Source organism: Chinchilla lanigera, unplaced genomic scaffold (genome assembly GCF_000276665.1).
Source record: "Chinchilla lanigera isolate Chin_1 unplaced genomic scaffold, ChiLan1.0 scaffold00078, whole genome shotgun sequence".
NCBI classification, from domain to species: Eukaryota; Metazoa; Chordata; class Mammalia; order Rodentia; family Chinchillidae; genus Chinchilla; species Chinchilla lanigera.
This window is the reverse complement of record NW_004955479.1, coordinates 7,804,251-7,821,244: the sequence shown is the minus strand read 5'-3', so window position 1 is coordinate 7,821,244 and position 16,994 is coordinate 7,804,251. Positions and strand designations below refer to the sequence as shown.

General features: G+C 35.9%; 1 protein-coding gene across 5 annotated transcripts in view; it reads left to right on the top strand.

The window, feature by feature from the left end:
* The window catches only part of Grm8 (glutamate receptor, metabotropic 8), a 759,406-nt gene that overhangs the window by 458,698 nt on the left and 283,714 nt on the right, over positions 1 to 16,994 (top strand). For all 5 annotated transcript variants that reach the window (XM_005402350.1, XM_005402351.1, XM_005402349.1 and 2 more), the window contains exon 7: positions 7,078 to 7,278. In XM_005402350.1, the coding sequence (XP_005402407.1) occupies positions 7,078 to 7,278 (201 nt within the window). The remainder of the gene's footprint in view (positions 1 to 7,077; positions 7,279 to 16,994) is intronic.

Here is a 16,994-nt window from a genome sequence, read left to right as displayed (position 1 = left end):
GGAGGATGAAAACAGCCAAGTTCATCGGAAAGCCAGGTCCCCACGGTCTCTTTCAGTTCCCAACAGCCTGCTTCTTCTCCTCCAGGTCTGCCTCTTATGCCGCTGACAACAGTCCTCAGGTGGGCCTCCCACACCCTGCACCACTCACTCAGTTCAGCTGGGGGTTACAAGTTGACCACCAGTTATTAATCCACTGCAAAGAGAGACTGTGCAAAGTGTCTCATCCATTTTAACTCTGTGCCTTTTCTCTTCCCTTTCGCTTCTCTGACCTTATTTTCCATAATCCATTCCTTTAACCATTATGGCAAAATAACAGAATTGAAAATTATTCTCTCTCGTAAAGAATAAAATTTGATATGTGATTGTATTAAGCATAAGGAAAATGTCATGACAAAATAAACCAAAATTTGGGAATGTGAAAACTAAAATCCAGGCTGATGCCAGGGGTTTCATTAGTCTAGAATTTCCAGGTCTCAATAGTAGCCCAGTTGTAGAATATTTAGTACTATTTGGAGAATTGGCTTTAGTAGCATTTGTCTGGTGTCACATTTATGTATTCTTCAATGATCTTACAACACGTAGGGAGGAAGCATTTAGAAATAAGAGAGCATACTCTGGAATTCTGAGTTGTAGAGCTGAAGGGTTCCTATCAGATCATCTCATCAGTGCCCTGATTTTTACTGGTTATGAGTTTCTCTACATCACACAATTAATTTTTCACTTTGTTAATAGTAGAACACAACTCCGATGTCTCAGGTCATTGGTTTTATCCTACATAGTACAGCATGATGGCCTTTACTCCAAGAGGCTTAAATTATTGCAGTGTTACAAATAAATGATCATCCTCATTACTAGTACATGGTAACCTTCAATATTTGGACCTCATATTCTTGAAATAAATATAGTTATATAAGTTCTATACTATGTTAAAGGTGCCACAAATACTGCAGAATGTGAAAAAAAGTCTTTTACCTGAGGTCTTGATGCAACTGGAAGGACACCATAAATGGAACCTTCATATTCGTCTGAAATCTGTTTCTGGTATCAGCGCTATTCTACTAGCTTCAAAATCCTGAGTTCTTCATAGCCCCTGACCCTTGCTCCCATAGTTCATCAGGTGGTCCATTCTGTCAATTTTGGGGCAAAGTATATTTTCTTTCAGTCCTTCATTTGATTTCCATGGTCTCCAATCGCTGCAAGGCCTGTCTCCCAACTTACATCTCCACTTCCAACCTTTGCTTGCTTCAGTTCCTAGCACCGTGGATGTCCCAGTGGGTACATTTCCCAGCTGAAGCCGCAGGCTTAGACGGTGTCTCTAATGTGTCCATGGCCACATGCCTTCCAGCTAGGACCCAAATTCAGCTCTACTGAGTTTTAACTCCTCCCCCATATTCAGCTTCTCCCTTCTATCAGTTTGTCTTTCTGTCCATCTGAGGTCCTGCATTTCATTCTTCTGTGATGTGGGCGATAAATATCTTGTATGTACATTTCTACAGGATGGAACATGCTGTCTCTTCCCCTGCTCCTTCAGTGTATCAAACCAGTGTAGATGCAGTGGAAGATAGCCTACAGAGGCGAATTTGTTGGTAATGACTCTTCAGTTACAGCGCTGTTCCTGACATGTTTTCACTGCTTTAAAAATCACTGGGTTTACAACGTTCATGTGTTTACAGCATGACGATCTTAGTCTTAGTAAGTGATATGGAACTTCTGTGGAATTTAGAATACTTTTATATTTGGTCCTATATGTGTTAACATATAGTATTTATTCATAGCAGGTTAACGCATTCTCCTCTTCCCTCTTACCATTCTTTTCACAGCAACTCCAAGAAAATGATTTAATTATTCAAAGTAGTTGCTGCATGCTTAAGAGGAAGTCAGAGTGGACTTGAAAAAAGATAATTTTCATCCCACAAATTTAGTCTGAAATTATTTTCACCTGAAATGGAGACTGTTAGAAAAAAAGAACCAACTTTTTTATTTTATTTTATTTTATTTTTTTGGTTTTTCTCTGGTACCAGGAATTGAACTCACGACCTTGTGCTTGCCAGGTAGGCGCTGCGCCACTGAGCTAAATCCCCAGCCCCCCAACTTTTTTTTTTTGATGTTTGATTTCCTATGAATGTAATAACTGAGAGGACTTCATTTTACTTTTACCCTAAATCAACTTCTGTTTATTGGATAATCATTACATTAATACTGGAAGCTTTGAATGACTAATTTCTGGAAAATAAAAAGAGCTTTCTGACATTTCCATGTAGAAAACCAACCTCTATCCTTAGAAATGGGAAATTCTTAGAAAGCAAAGCTCTGCACCAAGAATGTGTCTAGAATTGGATTTAAAATTCCTGTTGGAATCCCCTTAAAATCTCACATTGCAATACACAGAGTATTTTGCAAATTTGAGTTGTTTACCCCCATTATACTAAGAAGGAACAAAATTCAACAAGATGCACTATGCAGTGTGAAAGATCTGAACTAAAGTTAAAGTACATGAGATATTTCTTGGACCAATAAGAATTTCCTATATTTTCTAGGAATGTGATGTAAAGTCAGGAGTTTTAGATTTCTTTAATAAAAACATCAGACCATTTTACTGTAAAATTTATGAGGCTGACTTCCTCTCCCACCATTGAAACACTTGCTACATGTTGTTAATTTTAAGCTATACACTAAAACACATCACATTTTTACAACCAGTGGTGTTTTAAATGAATGGCTGACATACAGCCTTTGACAATATTTAGCACTTTATAGGAATACATTAATGTTAACTTTAGAAACTATAGCATAATGAAATTTTACAGTCAATTAAGTTGATGAGTCACTGTCAGCTTCCTAAGATCCTTTTTGAGATGAACAAGGGAGTCAGATTTAGGAAAGAAAGAGCCAACTTTAGCTGCTGTAAAATTTTAAGTGTCATGATGAGGTTCCCATGTTCCTGAACAGAAATATGCATTAGCTAAACACTTTGAAGAGAAATAAACTGTTTTTCATTTGGGAAGTGTTTTCCAGTCTTTCATTTTGTGGCCATGTGCTTGATTTGCAGGAAATGCCTTCGAGGGTCTCCCAAGTCACCTGTGAACCTAGACAGTCTCACTTAAAAAGTGTTGTTTAAAGATAAAGTGCACAAAATTGCATATAGTTAATCTTCATTCAATTTAACTAGATTTTATAACAAGCCAAGGAAATAAATAATTTGAAGACTGAAAATTTAAATATGCCTTGAGTAAGACAGTGTGGTATTTAAAAGTGTATATCAATCTATTATATATGAAGCTAAACCTTTTTTGTTTTTGTACTGGGAATCAAATTCAGGACCTCATGCTTGCCAGGCAGGCACTGTGTGGCTCAGCTATATGCCTGGCAAAACTTTTCTTTTTAAAAAAGAAGTTGAAAAAAATATGTGTATTATGTTGGGGCTGTGTTACAATTTATCAGAAAAGTGTGTATAAATTTCTTACAATTATTAAATGCTGAGGAATATATTTATACATTGACAAGAGAATGCCAAGGCATTAAAATAAAATTATATTAAATTCAGAATATTTTGGCTATAAAAAATTTAACAGTATAAAATATAGAGATATATCTAGTTCTTCTTATGTTTCATAGATTATGAGTAATTTCTACATTTCTTGATTTTCTCATGGTCATCGCTTCTCTTGAGACAATTGGCTTAGGCATTTTCTGCCAATCCTACACTTGCTGTTCATCTCTCATATGCTCTGTTTTCTTTAAAGTGTGTAAAAGAAAACAAAATCAGATAAAAAAACAATAATCACCACTGAAGAGGTAAAGGTGTTTGTGTATGTATGTCTGAGTGCATGTGTTCGTGTCTGCATCGGCGAGATTTAAAGAAGAGCAGTTCAGTTTTACCTGGAATATTAAACCTGTCATCTTTTGCATCTTTCTTGTCTTTCTCTGTATTGTATTTCCCTGAACTTGTCTTTCCCTGTATTATTCCTTCACTGTTTGTTTCTTTATTCTACTTACTTCCCACCTTCTTTTGCTACCCACTTGAGAAGAAAGCATTTAATTCCTTCCACTTTTAAAAACTTCAGTCATTTATGTCAAAATCAGTTCCAGTCATCCATGTGTGTCTAAGGATAGGATAGAAGTTTAGAAATTTTCAGACACTGGGAACTTTACAGCTTTTCTATCATATCCATAGGATTTGTATCTGCAGTTTGAACTAAGGATGAGAAATATTATTAAAGAATATATTTGCATAAAAAATGTACAGCTTATTTATTCTTGTCTTTAATTTCTAAACATTACTGTATAACAACTGTTCATGGAGTATTTACATTGGATTAGGTGTTACAGAAATCGAAAGTTGATTTAAGGGATGTGCACAAGTCATATACAAATAATATATCATTTTATATAAGGGACATGAGCATCTGTGAATAATGGTGTCCATTGGTGTCCTGGAACAAGTCCCTGACATTTCCCTACTGAGAAATGGCTGTATGGTCTTGAGTTCATCTGATGGGAAAACTAGTGGTTCATTTGTTTGTTTTCTACTTGCATATGCCATGAAAGGATTATTTTTATTTTAATACATCTATGCCATACAATGCTTTAAAGAGAAAATCTGTATTGATTTGGGGGGATTAAAATATTGGAGGGCAGTGGTTTCCAAAACCTAAATGACAGATCAGGCCTTGTGCTATCACTACTTGTAGGGAAGTTTTTGAAATGACAGATTCTTCACATCCCCAACATAGGAAGTTCTGAGGTAGCATTGAGGAATCTGTGCTTAAGATGGTGAGTGATCATGGTGACATCTGTTCTGGCTCGTAATCTTTTCTTAGTCACCAAGTGTAATGATGTAAAGTCAATGAAACACAGGGGAGTCCATCCCTAATCAGGGACCAGTCTTAAAAGTAGTCATTTCAGTCTCTGTCAGTACATTTCCTCTCACTTGCCTCTTTCTCATAATCAATAGTCCTGGCTTCTCCAGATTTTGGTCTTGTGTTCCAGAAACCCCTCCATCCTGAATTAAGCAGAGCAGATGATAATCAGATAAATGTGTATAAGAAATACTTGTTGCTGCAACCATTTTTCAGTATTTATTTAAGGATTGTCCCTCCTTTGTGAGGGAAAGTGATATTGAGTAGAACCTGGTAAGGCTGTCTTCACAGGCAACTTAAAATTCTGAGCACAGCATGGCTGTCCCAGGATGCAGGACACAAAAGTGCAACACATTGTCCCTGTATCTGTAGGAATCTTGGCTTAAGTCATAGGGTGGAGTTGGACTGAGGGAAATACGATTCCTTTTGGCTTCCTGAATATGCTCTTTTTGAGAATTGGTCTTTTATGCCTTGTTTGTCTCTTTGTGTTCCCAAACCTGTAAAATCCTCAGTAGGGGTTTTAAGGAAATGATATATGAGGTGTAATAATAATATGCTATATTAATATATTTGAATTTTGAAAGATATTATAGTAAAAGATGCATTGCCATTTATCCCCTCAAAATATTTTCCCTTGCTTCCAACATGTTTATTCCGTCATTCTTGCCACTACTGCAGAACTTCTGGACGTCCTCTTTTATGAATGTTTTTAGTAGCTGTGGCTACCTCAGTGTCCTGAGTGGACTCAAAATGGTCACAGCAGTTCTGTCAAACAAAAACATTGTAGTGCATCCTCCCCAACCTTATTCACTGCATCCGGCACTGTGTGACTTCTTGCTCTTCCCCAAAGTTAACATGACCACGAAAAGCAAACATTTTGAATTGATTCAGGATATTACAGTAACCAGGACAGCACAGCTAAGGAGGACTTTCACAACTGCTGCAGAAAGGGGCAAGAAGGATGGAGTAAGTGTGTTCAAAGTGAGGGTGTAATGTTTTTAGAATTAGTGGCAATATATCTTTTTATCTGAATATGTATAAATAAAAATAAAGCAGCTGGTTTTATCATAGTATAAATGTCCAAATATAAAACAGCCATTTCCATTTAACTCACTAAATTTTGCAGATATGTGCATTAGGGTTAAGAAAATAAGTTATTAGTTAGATTTAGTTATTATAGGTTACTGACAAACATCCATGAAGAAGGTCAAAGTACTCGCTTTTGGTCTCTCCAGTTGTTACTGCTGTGTACAGGAAGGCTGAAGGAGGATGTGGGCATGACAGTAGATCTTATTTCATTCCTTCAACAGGCATCTGAGGTAATTTTTTTCTTGCATGCCCCAAATTCTTGCCATCTGCTAATTTTTTTGAGTATAGAGAGAATATTGGAGTTTCAGTATAAGACATGGAGATGCTTCACATATCTGCTCTTTGTGCCCCATGTGACTTTAATCTTCTTCAGTCTGTTCATCTCCAAAATGAGAAAGCTGGATCATAGCTGATCTATAATTTATCTTCTATTTTTAAAGTACTATGCTTCTATTACATATTAAATGATAAACACCAACCTAGAGGTAATCTCCAATGCCAATTCTCTACCCCAAATATGCCTAAACATAGGTACAATTACTCTGACTGACATTCGTTTTGGGAGATCTACATCTTTTTAATAGAAAATTAAAATAGCAAATTGAGTTCAAAGAAAAAATAAATTGAATGATTCTTTTAAAGATAACCAGAGTCACTTAAGGAAATATTATCACATAATAGTTACCAAAAGCCTCCCAAATAGAGCACATTCAAAACAAGAGCAGATGTGACTACTTACTTAAATGATGCTCTTGGAGCTGAGGTAGGTGATAGAAAGAATTACATTCTTTTTATTTAAAAGATTGTTTCCAACAAAATGTTATCTAATTATTAGAACCTACAATATAATGGGATCCAGTAAGGAGGGAATGAAAATGACACTATAGTTCTGTGATTTATTTTTGTTGCTAATGAAATAGTTTCTCCTTTTTTCAGACAAAAAAAAAAGTTCAATGCCCAATTTTAAAACCTGACTCAGTAAGAACAGGAATAATCAAGAAAATAAGCAAGTAAAATCAGAGTTGAGTCTCATTACATGTGTCTCAGGTGATGGAAATCTTGGTGTTAACGTCACTTTTTTTATCAAAATCTGAAAGGTGAATTGATGATTTCCCTTTTTATTTTGCAGGGCTGGAGAGAATTGCTCGGGATTCATCTTATGAGCAGGAAGGAAAGGTCCAGTTTGTAATTGATGCCGTATATTCCATGGCTTATGCCCTGCACAATATGCACAAAGATCTCTGCCCAGGATACATCGGTCTCTGCCCACGAATGAGCACGATTGATGGGAAAGAACTACTTGGTTATATTAGGGCTGTAAATTTTAATGGTAAGTTACAACTACTTTTTTCTCTTGCTAAATACTTTAGAAGCGATCCCTCCCCCACATGGAGAAGACAGACAGAGTGGAAACCATAAGATTAGAAGCAGTTTTCCCTTTTAACCACAAGTGTGAGTTTTTTCCACCTGCTTTTAAATCTCAGACATGTTTTTTGTGCTACCCTTAATCTGCTTCTGAAGGAAGCAGAAGTAAAAATAAGCCTCTATCAATCAAAATATTCCACTTAAATATTGCTATTTTGGAAACAACTTAGGAGGCTCGTTCAAAACCATTGAAAACAGATTGGATATATTTGAAGATGCTTTGTTCTTACTATTATTAAAGAAGAGATTATTGACATTTTGTTTCAAAACTGATTTTAAGCCTTTTAAACAATAAATTGACTGGAAGAAAATGGATGACTTTGAGTTGCTCTATATTTACACTGGAGAATGTTCAGTTTCTGTATCTCTTCTTTCCTTTTATTTTTTTTCTAAATAACTTAACCTGTTGGAAACAAGGCGCCACATACAATGTAGTGTAGCTGGGATTCTTTTCTACTGTAGAAGCAGAAATGTTTCTTCTGGGACCGTCACAAGAAACTGATACGGAATATGCTGGATTCACAGTATTCAGCTGAGGATGGTTGAACTGCCTGTCTCAAGTGACGGAATTATTGATGCTGCTGCTCTTTCAGGAGAGTTCTAATGGTTGCTGTCCATGACTTTGGCCATCATTTTTAAATGAAATGATAGAATGCTCTGAGCTGTCTCATTCTTTTGGTTTGGCTGTACTCCACACAATGGACATGCCTCTGAGCCACGCAGAGCACTGTACTGTCTATCACAATAGTGACCTCAGCTGCCAGCCTTTCTCAAAAAAAGCACAAGGTCATCTTCAATTTAGAATTCAAGTGGAAACTTCTATCACTTTCTTTAGGCAGCATAAGGCAGAATTTGGTTGATATTCAATGCAGAGTTATCCTCTCTAGCAGAAGTTTGAGAATCATTCTATAGCATTAATTCTTTTGTTAGGAAATAATTTTCATGTAGTTATCAAATTGAGCAAAAGTGGATTGTTGTAATGCAAAGTTATGTAGCTTCATGTGAGGCTGAGGAATACTTCATTTATTCAGTAGTGTTAGGAAGTATGCAGAAGAATGGAAATGAAAACAATTTTCTCAGTAACAAACTCACTTTAAGACAGGGAATCTCTTAAAGAGGCATTGGATGAGAGCATGTTAATGTTGAATTACGAATTTCCCTTTTAACCGTATATCAAAGCCTAACACTTTCTTGATTACTTCAATTATACCATACTGTAGTATAATGATGCTATTATGAACTATTAAACAATGTCTTAATGTCTAATAGCTATTAAGAGAATTTGACTCTAGACTCCAATGGTGTCTGAGTTCCTCTGTCCACTTTTTATAGGTTTTTCTCTGCTTCTATTTTACCAGAATGCTGCTACTGTGCATCTCTTTACAGTTCATTCCTTCCCTAATCTGCTTTCAGTCCACTGGGGATAGAGTCGTAGACATGATATTCATTAATTTAGTCAAGAGATATTTACTGAGTACATAGAGTGTGTTCAACATTATGATAGGTGCTCAAAGTGGATTACTGATGGAAAAAGACAAAATGTGGAATTTACAGTTTCTAGGGAACTTAGATATTAATCAAATAAACACAGAGAAGTACAACTAAATAATCTACAATGATGCTGAAAGGGGGACACGTTGGAATTACAGATTTTTGTAAAAGGAGAATCTTCTTTAGTCTGGGGACTTAGATGAAAAGTGAAGGGGTCAGATGCCTGAGATAAGGGCGAGGCAATCAGTAGGACTTTATAGACCACGGGGGCTTTTAGAGACAGTTCTTTAGGTTTACTCTTTTGGAAATCAATGGGAACCTACTGAAGCATAATAGAACTGTGTCTGATACTGTATCTGATTGGAGTAAATGTACTCCAATGAGGGTCATGGAAATAGTTTAAATTTAGGAGACAAACATGAAAAAGAATTTCTTTGAGCTCCTTGGAGATTAATTTTGTGAGTTTTGAGACTTGTCTGTGTTCCATTGGTGGATGATACAGGGTAAGAGACCTGAACATAAGCAAATTACTAGAGAATTATGTAGCTCAGTTTAATTTTAGTAATTTTCAGGATGTTCATCATTTTAAAATTCATTAATAGCTTATCTGTTAATGTTCACTCATTATTAATACTTTGCCTCTTTATGATAAAGAAGACATACCTAAGGCTGCAAATAAAGTACATCATCAAAACTATTACAAGAGGAACAAAGATGGTAACCAGAATAAAAGACTGTATTAGTTTTGAGCTTTCTAAGCAGTCAAAGCATAAAGATACCTGCAGTGAAAATTATCTGATTGCAACAAGTCTATCTTTCAAGAGGCAATGAATTTGCTTGGAAATTATTTAAAAATATGAGACTTTCACAGCCAAAAGAGCAATGTTATTTAGCAAAATTTTACAGCTAAAGCTGAAGTCTTCATGCTGATTCTTTTGCATATGTACCCGCAAAGCTAACAAACATAATGCTTTGCTAATACGGAAGGATATTTCATTAAATGTGTTTTCGAAAAGGAGGAAGACAATCTTCCTTCATCTACATTTATAACTCTTCTGCATTCTGATAATGTGGGAATGTACCATCATCTGTCAAAGATAGATGAACAGCATTTTTATTATACTCTGCTTTAAAAACTCTATTTTTGAAAACATCCTACTCATAAATCTAATATTTAAGTCAGTTAGAATAAGAACTGCTTGGAGCGGGTGGTGTAACTCTCACCAGTGCACTTCCCCTAGTCCTACATGCCGGTCATGAAAATACCTTGAGGGGTCCCAGGAGCTGTATGGAGCTCACTTTGTCCCACGGGATTGCATATCACTGATCTTTGCTGTATGTCTATGTTTAGAATCTGTGTTCTCTCTTAAGACCCCACTAAACAAGTGTGGTATGTTAAGTGGATACTTGTCCAATGGCTAGTGTTCTTGCCTAGTGGAACAGTGGTTCACTTTCCCCAAACGGGAAGTGTGAGGACTGATGGCACACCAAGTATTCCTTGGGACCAGTTTTGAATCTCCTAAAAAACTCATATGTGCTCAACTAGACATGGAGCCACTTATACAAAAAAAAATATTAAAAGTGTGTTAGCATAGCTATTACCAATGGTCAAAAGCATAAACTCCACTAGGCAACTGTCAGTTTTATACAGTGTGGCCTTCCAGATTTGCTGTCAAGATCAGTAAAATGCAAACTTTTCAAAAATGACCCATTGCATGGAATTATTTAGTAATATCTATTTCAATATTGGATAGTGACTGAACCAAAGTATAATTTCTGTGTAGATACTGTTATTGTTAAACTGTTTCTTTTTGATGTTAATATTCCAACATTATTGCTTTATGTAGTCTCTTTTAGTTTGAGATATAAAGCCATATCATTAGTTTATAGGAGGGCTCTTTTATTAGATTGTAAGAGTAAGAGGGGAAGCATCTCAATCAACTGAATGCTACATGTTTAGTAGGGAATCATGCGTAAAATTCAGTCTTGCTGAGACTGCAACTAGGGGTGTGTTATGCCTACTTGAGCAACAGTTAAAGATACTTGATTTGAAAGATCATGCTTCTTTCAGTATATTGTTTATGGGACAATGTAAAGAAAATATCAGAATTTAAAATGATAAATGACTAGCATTTCAGTCCATGATGAGTCTATTACAAACCAATTGTTTAAAGGCAACATATTTAGTCAAATTACTTAGCTACAGTATTACTTGACATCAAAATACTACAGCACTATTTGGTATCAAAGACAAAAGCTCCAATGGTGGTGTGATTGACTTTTAATTCTCAAACAGATTTTCTTTTCATTGCTGGAAAAATTTCCCTAAGCCATCCTTTGCATTTGCATCGAACATGTTCTGAATCACGAAATAATTGGAATTACTCACGTTTTCCCTGTGAGTTTTCTCAACCTCTTCTCTCCACATGGGAACAAAGACTTGCCTTTAGGTTTACTTATACTGCTACTATTTGAACAAAATGCTATTTCTATAAATTTTTTAAATCTTAAGATCTATCAAAAGAGAAACAAAATAGAGAAAAGGAGTTCAGTATTTTTTAGGAACTTGAACTGTATCAATTCCTTACTCCAAGGCAATAAAATATTAACACTGTACATCTTGTATAGAATCAAAGATCTTTCTGTTGCTAGGAGAACCTTATTTATCACAAAGTACCGGATGAAATTCCAGAGCTATCTCCTTATTTCCTTTAGCTATTGTGTTCATATTAAGGACAAAGCAAACACAATGGTGTATGCATTAGGATAGTTTGATTATACGTAACAGAAACCAATTTAAGCTTGCTTAATTAAGCTAAGAGAATTTATGAACATGGATCAAAAAAAAAAAAAAAAACCCTCCGCATCCAGCTATAAAGGGATCTTAGGAAAGAAATGTTTCTAAGAAGTAAATGCCTGTCAGAAATCCAAACACCTGTTTGGTTGTCTTCTGTGTTATCTGTTTCCCTTTGTATTTATTTTCTCTCGTAGGTCAACAGTGAACCACAAGGCCATCCTATGTTGCTAGGATGTAGCCATTCTTGGTTCAGGACACCTATTGAGAATAACTGTTTTTCTTTTTTGGTGGTACTTCAGAGTGAAGGGCTTTTCTACTGATTTACAACTCTCACCCCTTTTTGACCTTTTATTTTTGATACTAATGTTGCTAAGTCCTTGAGTTGCCCAGGCTGAGATCCACTGATGATCCTCTTGCCTCAGTCTCTCAGAATGCTGGGATTACAGGTGTGTACCACCACATCTTCGCAGAAGCTTGAATCTCAATAGCAAATTTAGGTTGGATGTTAGATCTGTATCAAATTACTAGTGGTCGGAGCCAGTGGCTGCAAACTTGCTTATTGTGGATCATTATTTGAAGAGGAAGAGGCATTTAGGAAGCTTCAAGTGCTTTGTGGAGAAAGTTTAATCAGTCTGAGCAGGAAGGTGGAAATCTGAGAGGGGGCAATACCTCAGAATTTCTTTGCCTCATTAGGTAGACTTAGGCTCGGAAGACAGTTAAGAAGCACTAACCTCAGCAGGGAGACAGTAGTCTGATCACTTCAATGCTCAGTCTTCTGGGAAATAATGGAAACAATTTGGAGATCACAGAGATGGGCCTAAAGATGGAATCGATCAGTAGTTTCTTTTCCTTAGAAATCTTTCTGATTTCAAGAATTTGACTCAAATTTCCCAGATATATAATTTTGAGAGTCTCTGAATAATATAGTCTGATTATGAAGCAAATCTGTTTGCATGAAAGACCCTTAGGCTATCTGGAAGAAGAATAGCTTAATATTAGGAAATGTACTACAACCACCCTAACAGGTCATATAAAATGATTAATTTTTCATAATATTGTATAAAGCCATTTGATAAAAATATAAGCTTCATTTCTCTTATAAGTACAGAACCAACAAACTAGAAAGGTAATAATTGTGTAACACAATACAGTACAGTTCTCTCAGCCTATAAACAATTATATACCTGTGTAGTTATTTCTTTAATGGATTAGCTCTACTATTATTAATACTCTATAAATTTTAAATAGTACAATAATACATGACACAAAAATAACAAAGATTATCACTAAAAGAAAAAATAGAATTTTGATTATTTTCAAATGATTTGATCTCAACAATAAAATGAAATATTCAAAGTATTTATTTTAGAAAGATGGTCAGATACAAGATAATCTGAAAATATTAAGAGCTTTTCTACATACTAGTAAAAAGACATCAACTGATATGTAAAATGGAATTATCTTCTTTGCAGAAAATACTTAAATTATCTTTAAAAAATTGAACCAAAAGTATTAGTCTTATATAAATGTATTATTGATAAATATACAACATGTGTAAAAAATATAGAGAAACCTCCTGTTGATGTATAGAAGAGCTAAGTATAGAAAAATATTAATTCTTTCTGAATAAATATGTATTTGGCATTAGTATAATTCCAAAAGAAATAACAAAGGAGAAATTTGTGGAATTTAAATTAAATAATACTTTAAATTGTAGTAGTGAAAATAAATGGTAAAAATAACATATGATTTTCATGAAATTATTATTCTTACCAAGCATTTAATATTGAAGCATACTGCTAAATGACAATAATTACAATGATCAACCTAGCATTTAATTAGTATCAGAATAGACATATGACAAGTGGAACCAGGTAGATATAGCTAGAAAAGTAGTATTATATATAAATAAACTTAACAGTAATTCATATATTTGTATCTATGTAGATGAATTTATGTGATAAAAGTGGCTTTAGAACTCAGTGAAAAAGGAGATTTTATCATTTATTTACCAATTTACAATAAAATCAAGTGAGACTTCATCCACATAAGATGAAATTCATTAGATTTAGTTGAAAAAGAAGAAGCAATTCAACAATCAAGAAAATAATGAATAAAGTTTATTTTATTTAAATGGGTAAGTTTAACATTAGTAAAAGAAATTAAAATGGTAAAAGAGACTTTTGATTTGATAAAAAATATTTGTGTTGGGGTAGGGATGGAGCTTAGTGGTAGAGCACTTGCCTAGATGTGGAAGGCCCTAGGTTCAATCCCCCACAGTGCAAAGAAAATGTGCTATACTTGAATATTAAGTATTATTATGGACACTTTTAAAACAGAGATTACTGTATAAGATATATTGGGGTTGTTGCACTGAAGATTAATATTGCATCTGTAGAAAGATGTACAGGTTGATATAGCTAGGGCTTCTCCAGGAGATCAACTGGCAAAACTTGTAAATGTTAACAAATATCTGAAAACGTTAAGCCTCATGAATAACACAGAAAGGGTGATTAATCAACAAAGAGAGACCATTTTCATATATCAAATTTACAAAGACAAATAATAATAATTGTTAAAAGGTAATTATAGTGAGTATTCCATATATACTTGGTGAGAGTAGATATAGATGTGATTTTTTTTCAAGGGATATTGATGAGAATGTATGAAATCCTTATTTCTCTTCTAGGAATATATTTTAAGACCTTATATGAAATAATTTTGTTTATAGACATTTATTAAAAATTCAAAGAAAAAACACATTTTTGTTTTGTATTTAATCAAAGCCCAGTAGGATGCTGTACCGTGGTGTGGCTGTACTGTATTGTGGCTTTTTGGCTGGGGATTGGGATCTAAGACAATTTTTCCAGCTCTGCTTCCATTTTCTTGTGCTGTGAGCCTATCTCAACCTCTTAGCTCCATCTTTTTGAGACAGGGTCTCACTATGCAGATCAGTCTGGCCTCGAACTCACAATGATCCTCCTGCCTCAGCCTCCTGAGTGCTGCGATTACAGGCCTGCACTATCATGCCCAGCTCCTCAGCTTCATCTTTTAAATGGAAAAATTATTTAAAGTGATCACAACTCTGAGACTGTCGTTCTATCTAGGGTGACAGGTCCCAAAAATGAGGTGCCCACGGATGAAAAGAAAAAGTAAAAAAGACAAGAAAAACGAGAGGCAAAAGTCTGGGATCAAGGGGCTTACAGCCTCTTGGACTGCAGCCCTGACTGCCAATCTGTCACCTTTTATTGAGGGAAAACCAAGGGCACAGCCACTACAAATGGGCAGATGCCAAGCGTTTTAGTAATTAAAGCATTATCCTTCTCCAGTTCTGCCTCTTATGCTGCTGGCAGCAATCCCCTGTGGGCCTCCCACACCCAACACCATGCTTACTCAGTTCAGCTGGGGGTTATAAGTTGACCACCAGTTATCAATCCACTACAGTCACAGTCCTTACTTCCCATTAATTTTTACAATGCATGGCAAGACTGAAAAATAGGGATCTCCTGCAATTCAATACACTCTTATCTTCAGGTGAAATGTTTCAGCACATTTTTGCAACAATAAACAAATCATTGTGTGTCCTCAGTGCCTTCTAATCAAAGAATGCCTTTCTCCACATGAGATCTCTTTCAGCTCTAAATTTTATACATGTTCTTTTAAAGATAAAGGTGTATTTTTAAAACAAATGCTCTTAGTGTTCTTATGGTCTTTTTTTAAACAGTATGCACTCATATATACCTCTTATGATTTATTGGGACTCGTATAAAGTACCTAAGAAAGTGCTCTGTCCTAGGCATCAAGAACATACACATTCATGAATCACGAGTTTGTGAGTTGTCAAATTGCACAGCTTAATAGAGGAAATACAGAAATGTGTAACAGTAATTCAGTTTGCTAATTGTTACGATGTAAAATGGGATTTTTTTTTTGCAGAAAATACTTAAACTATCTTGTAACAAATTGAACCAAAATTATAAGAGCCTTACATAAATATATTATTGAGAAATATATAACATATTTTGTATGTAATTAAAGCCCAACAGGATGCTGCACCATACATAACATAAAGCTGAAATTTAGGAAACATAGGGAGGCTTAACTAATACAACAAAGCAGGCAAGTGACAACTGAGTAAAGTTAGAAATGGGAAATAACAGTTCCTCAGGTGGACAAGACTTGGAGAAGATATTCATGGCAGAAAGAAAGGTTAAGGGCAGCTGGAAGGGAGGGGAGGACTGATGTGTGCTGAGAAAGCTGAGCCTGAGCCCCGGAAGAACGCAGGGAAACAGCTCCGACGGGGGAAGCTGGGAAAATTGAGAGAATGGCAAAGTGAGCTCGGGCCCTGTCTCAACCGCTTTCTCATACCTAAGGCACAGTATCTGACCCCTCAGCTTCAAGGAGGAGAGGTATTGTTCGGCTCACAGTTTGTAGCAATTCCAGCCCTTAGTTCGTTGTTTGGTTCCAAGGCCGGACAGCACAGGAGAGAGACAAAGCAGAGGAGAGCTGCACAGGCTGGCCCGCTTTCAGGAAGCAGGAAGCCCTAGGTTAAGTGAGTCCAGGGAGCTGGAGATTCACCCCTGCAGGCCACACCCCTGTGGCAACCTTTCCTGACCAGAGCGTGCCTCCTAATAGCAAGTCTGCTATAAACCCCATAATCCAACCACCCTGCAAAAGCCGCACCTGTGAACACATGAAGGGCTAGGGAGACAGCTACATACAAACCACAGCAGGCCCACTGGAAATCTCTGCCAAGCTCTGGTGTTTGAACAGACAGAAAGGAACTGAGGGTTTAACCAGTAAAGTGTAGGATTGTGCAGGTGGAGGGGAGTGAGATCTAAGGCAAGGACGGTCGGTTAAGAGGATGATCCAACAGCCCTGGTGAGAGAATGGCATCGGAAGTGGGAAAATCATGATACGCAGGAGATAATAAAGAAACAAGGGAAGTAAATACAAAAACACTTGAAAGCCGGCTTCATGCTAAGCCTTGTGCTTTGATGAGAAACCAACAGATTTTGAGAAATATCTTAACCTCACTCGGTGGTCTTTCTTTGGGACTGTGACTACTCCACTGCTAGAGTTAGTTCAATGTTTCAGCAAATACACTACTGATCGAAACTGACGTGAGACCTCCCTCTGTCTCCCTTACTTCCATGAGTAGAAAATGAGACATAGAAGGTCATCATTTGAAAAAGTTGACATAAAATATAATCGTTTGAAGTTATGATGCATATTTTCCCTATGATTAAATTTCACTTATCTAGAGTTTAGAGATTAAATAGTCAAATGTGATGATGTAATTACCTGTTAATCTTAAAAATAATGTCTTCTTT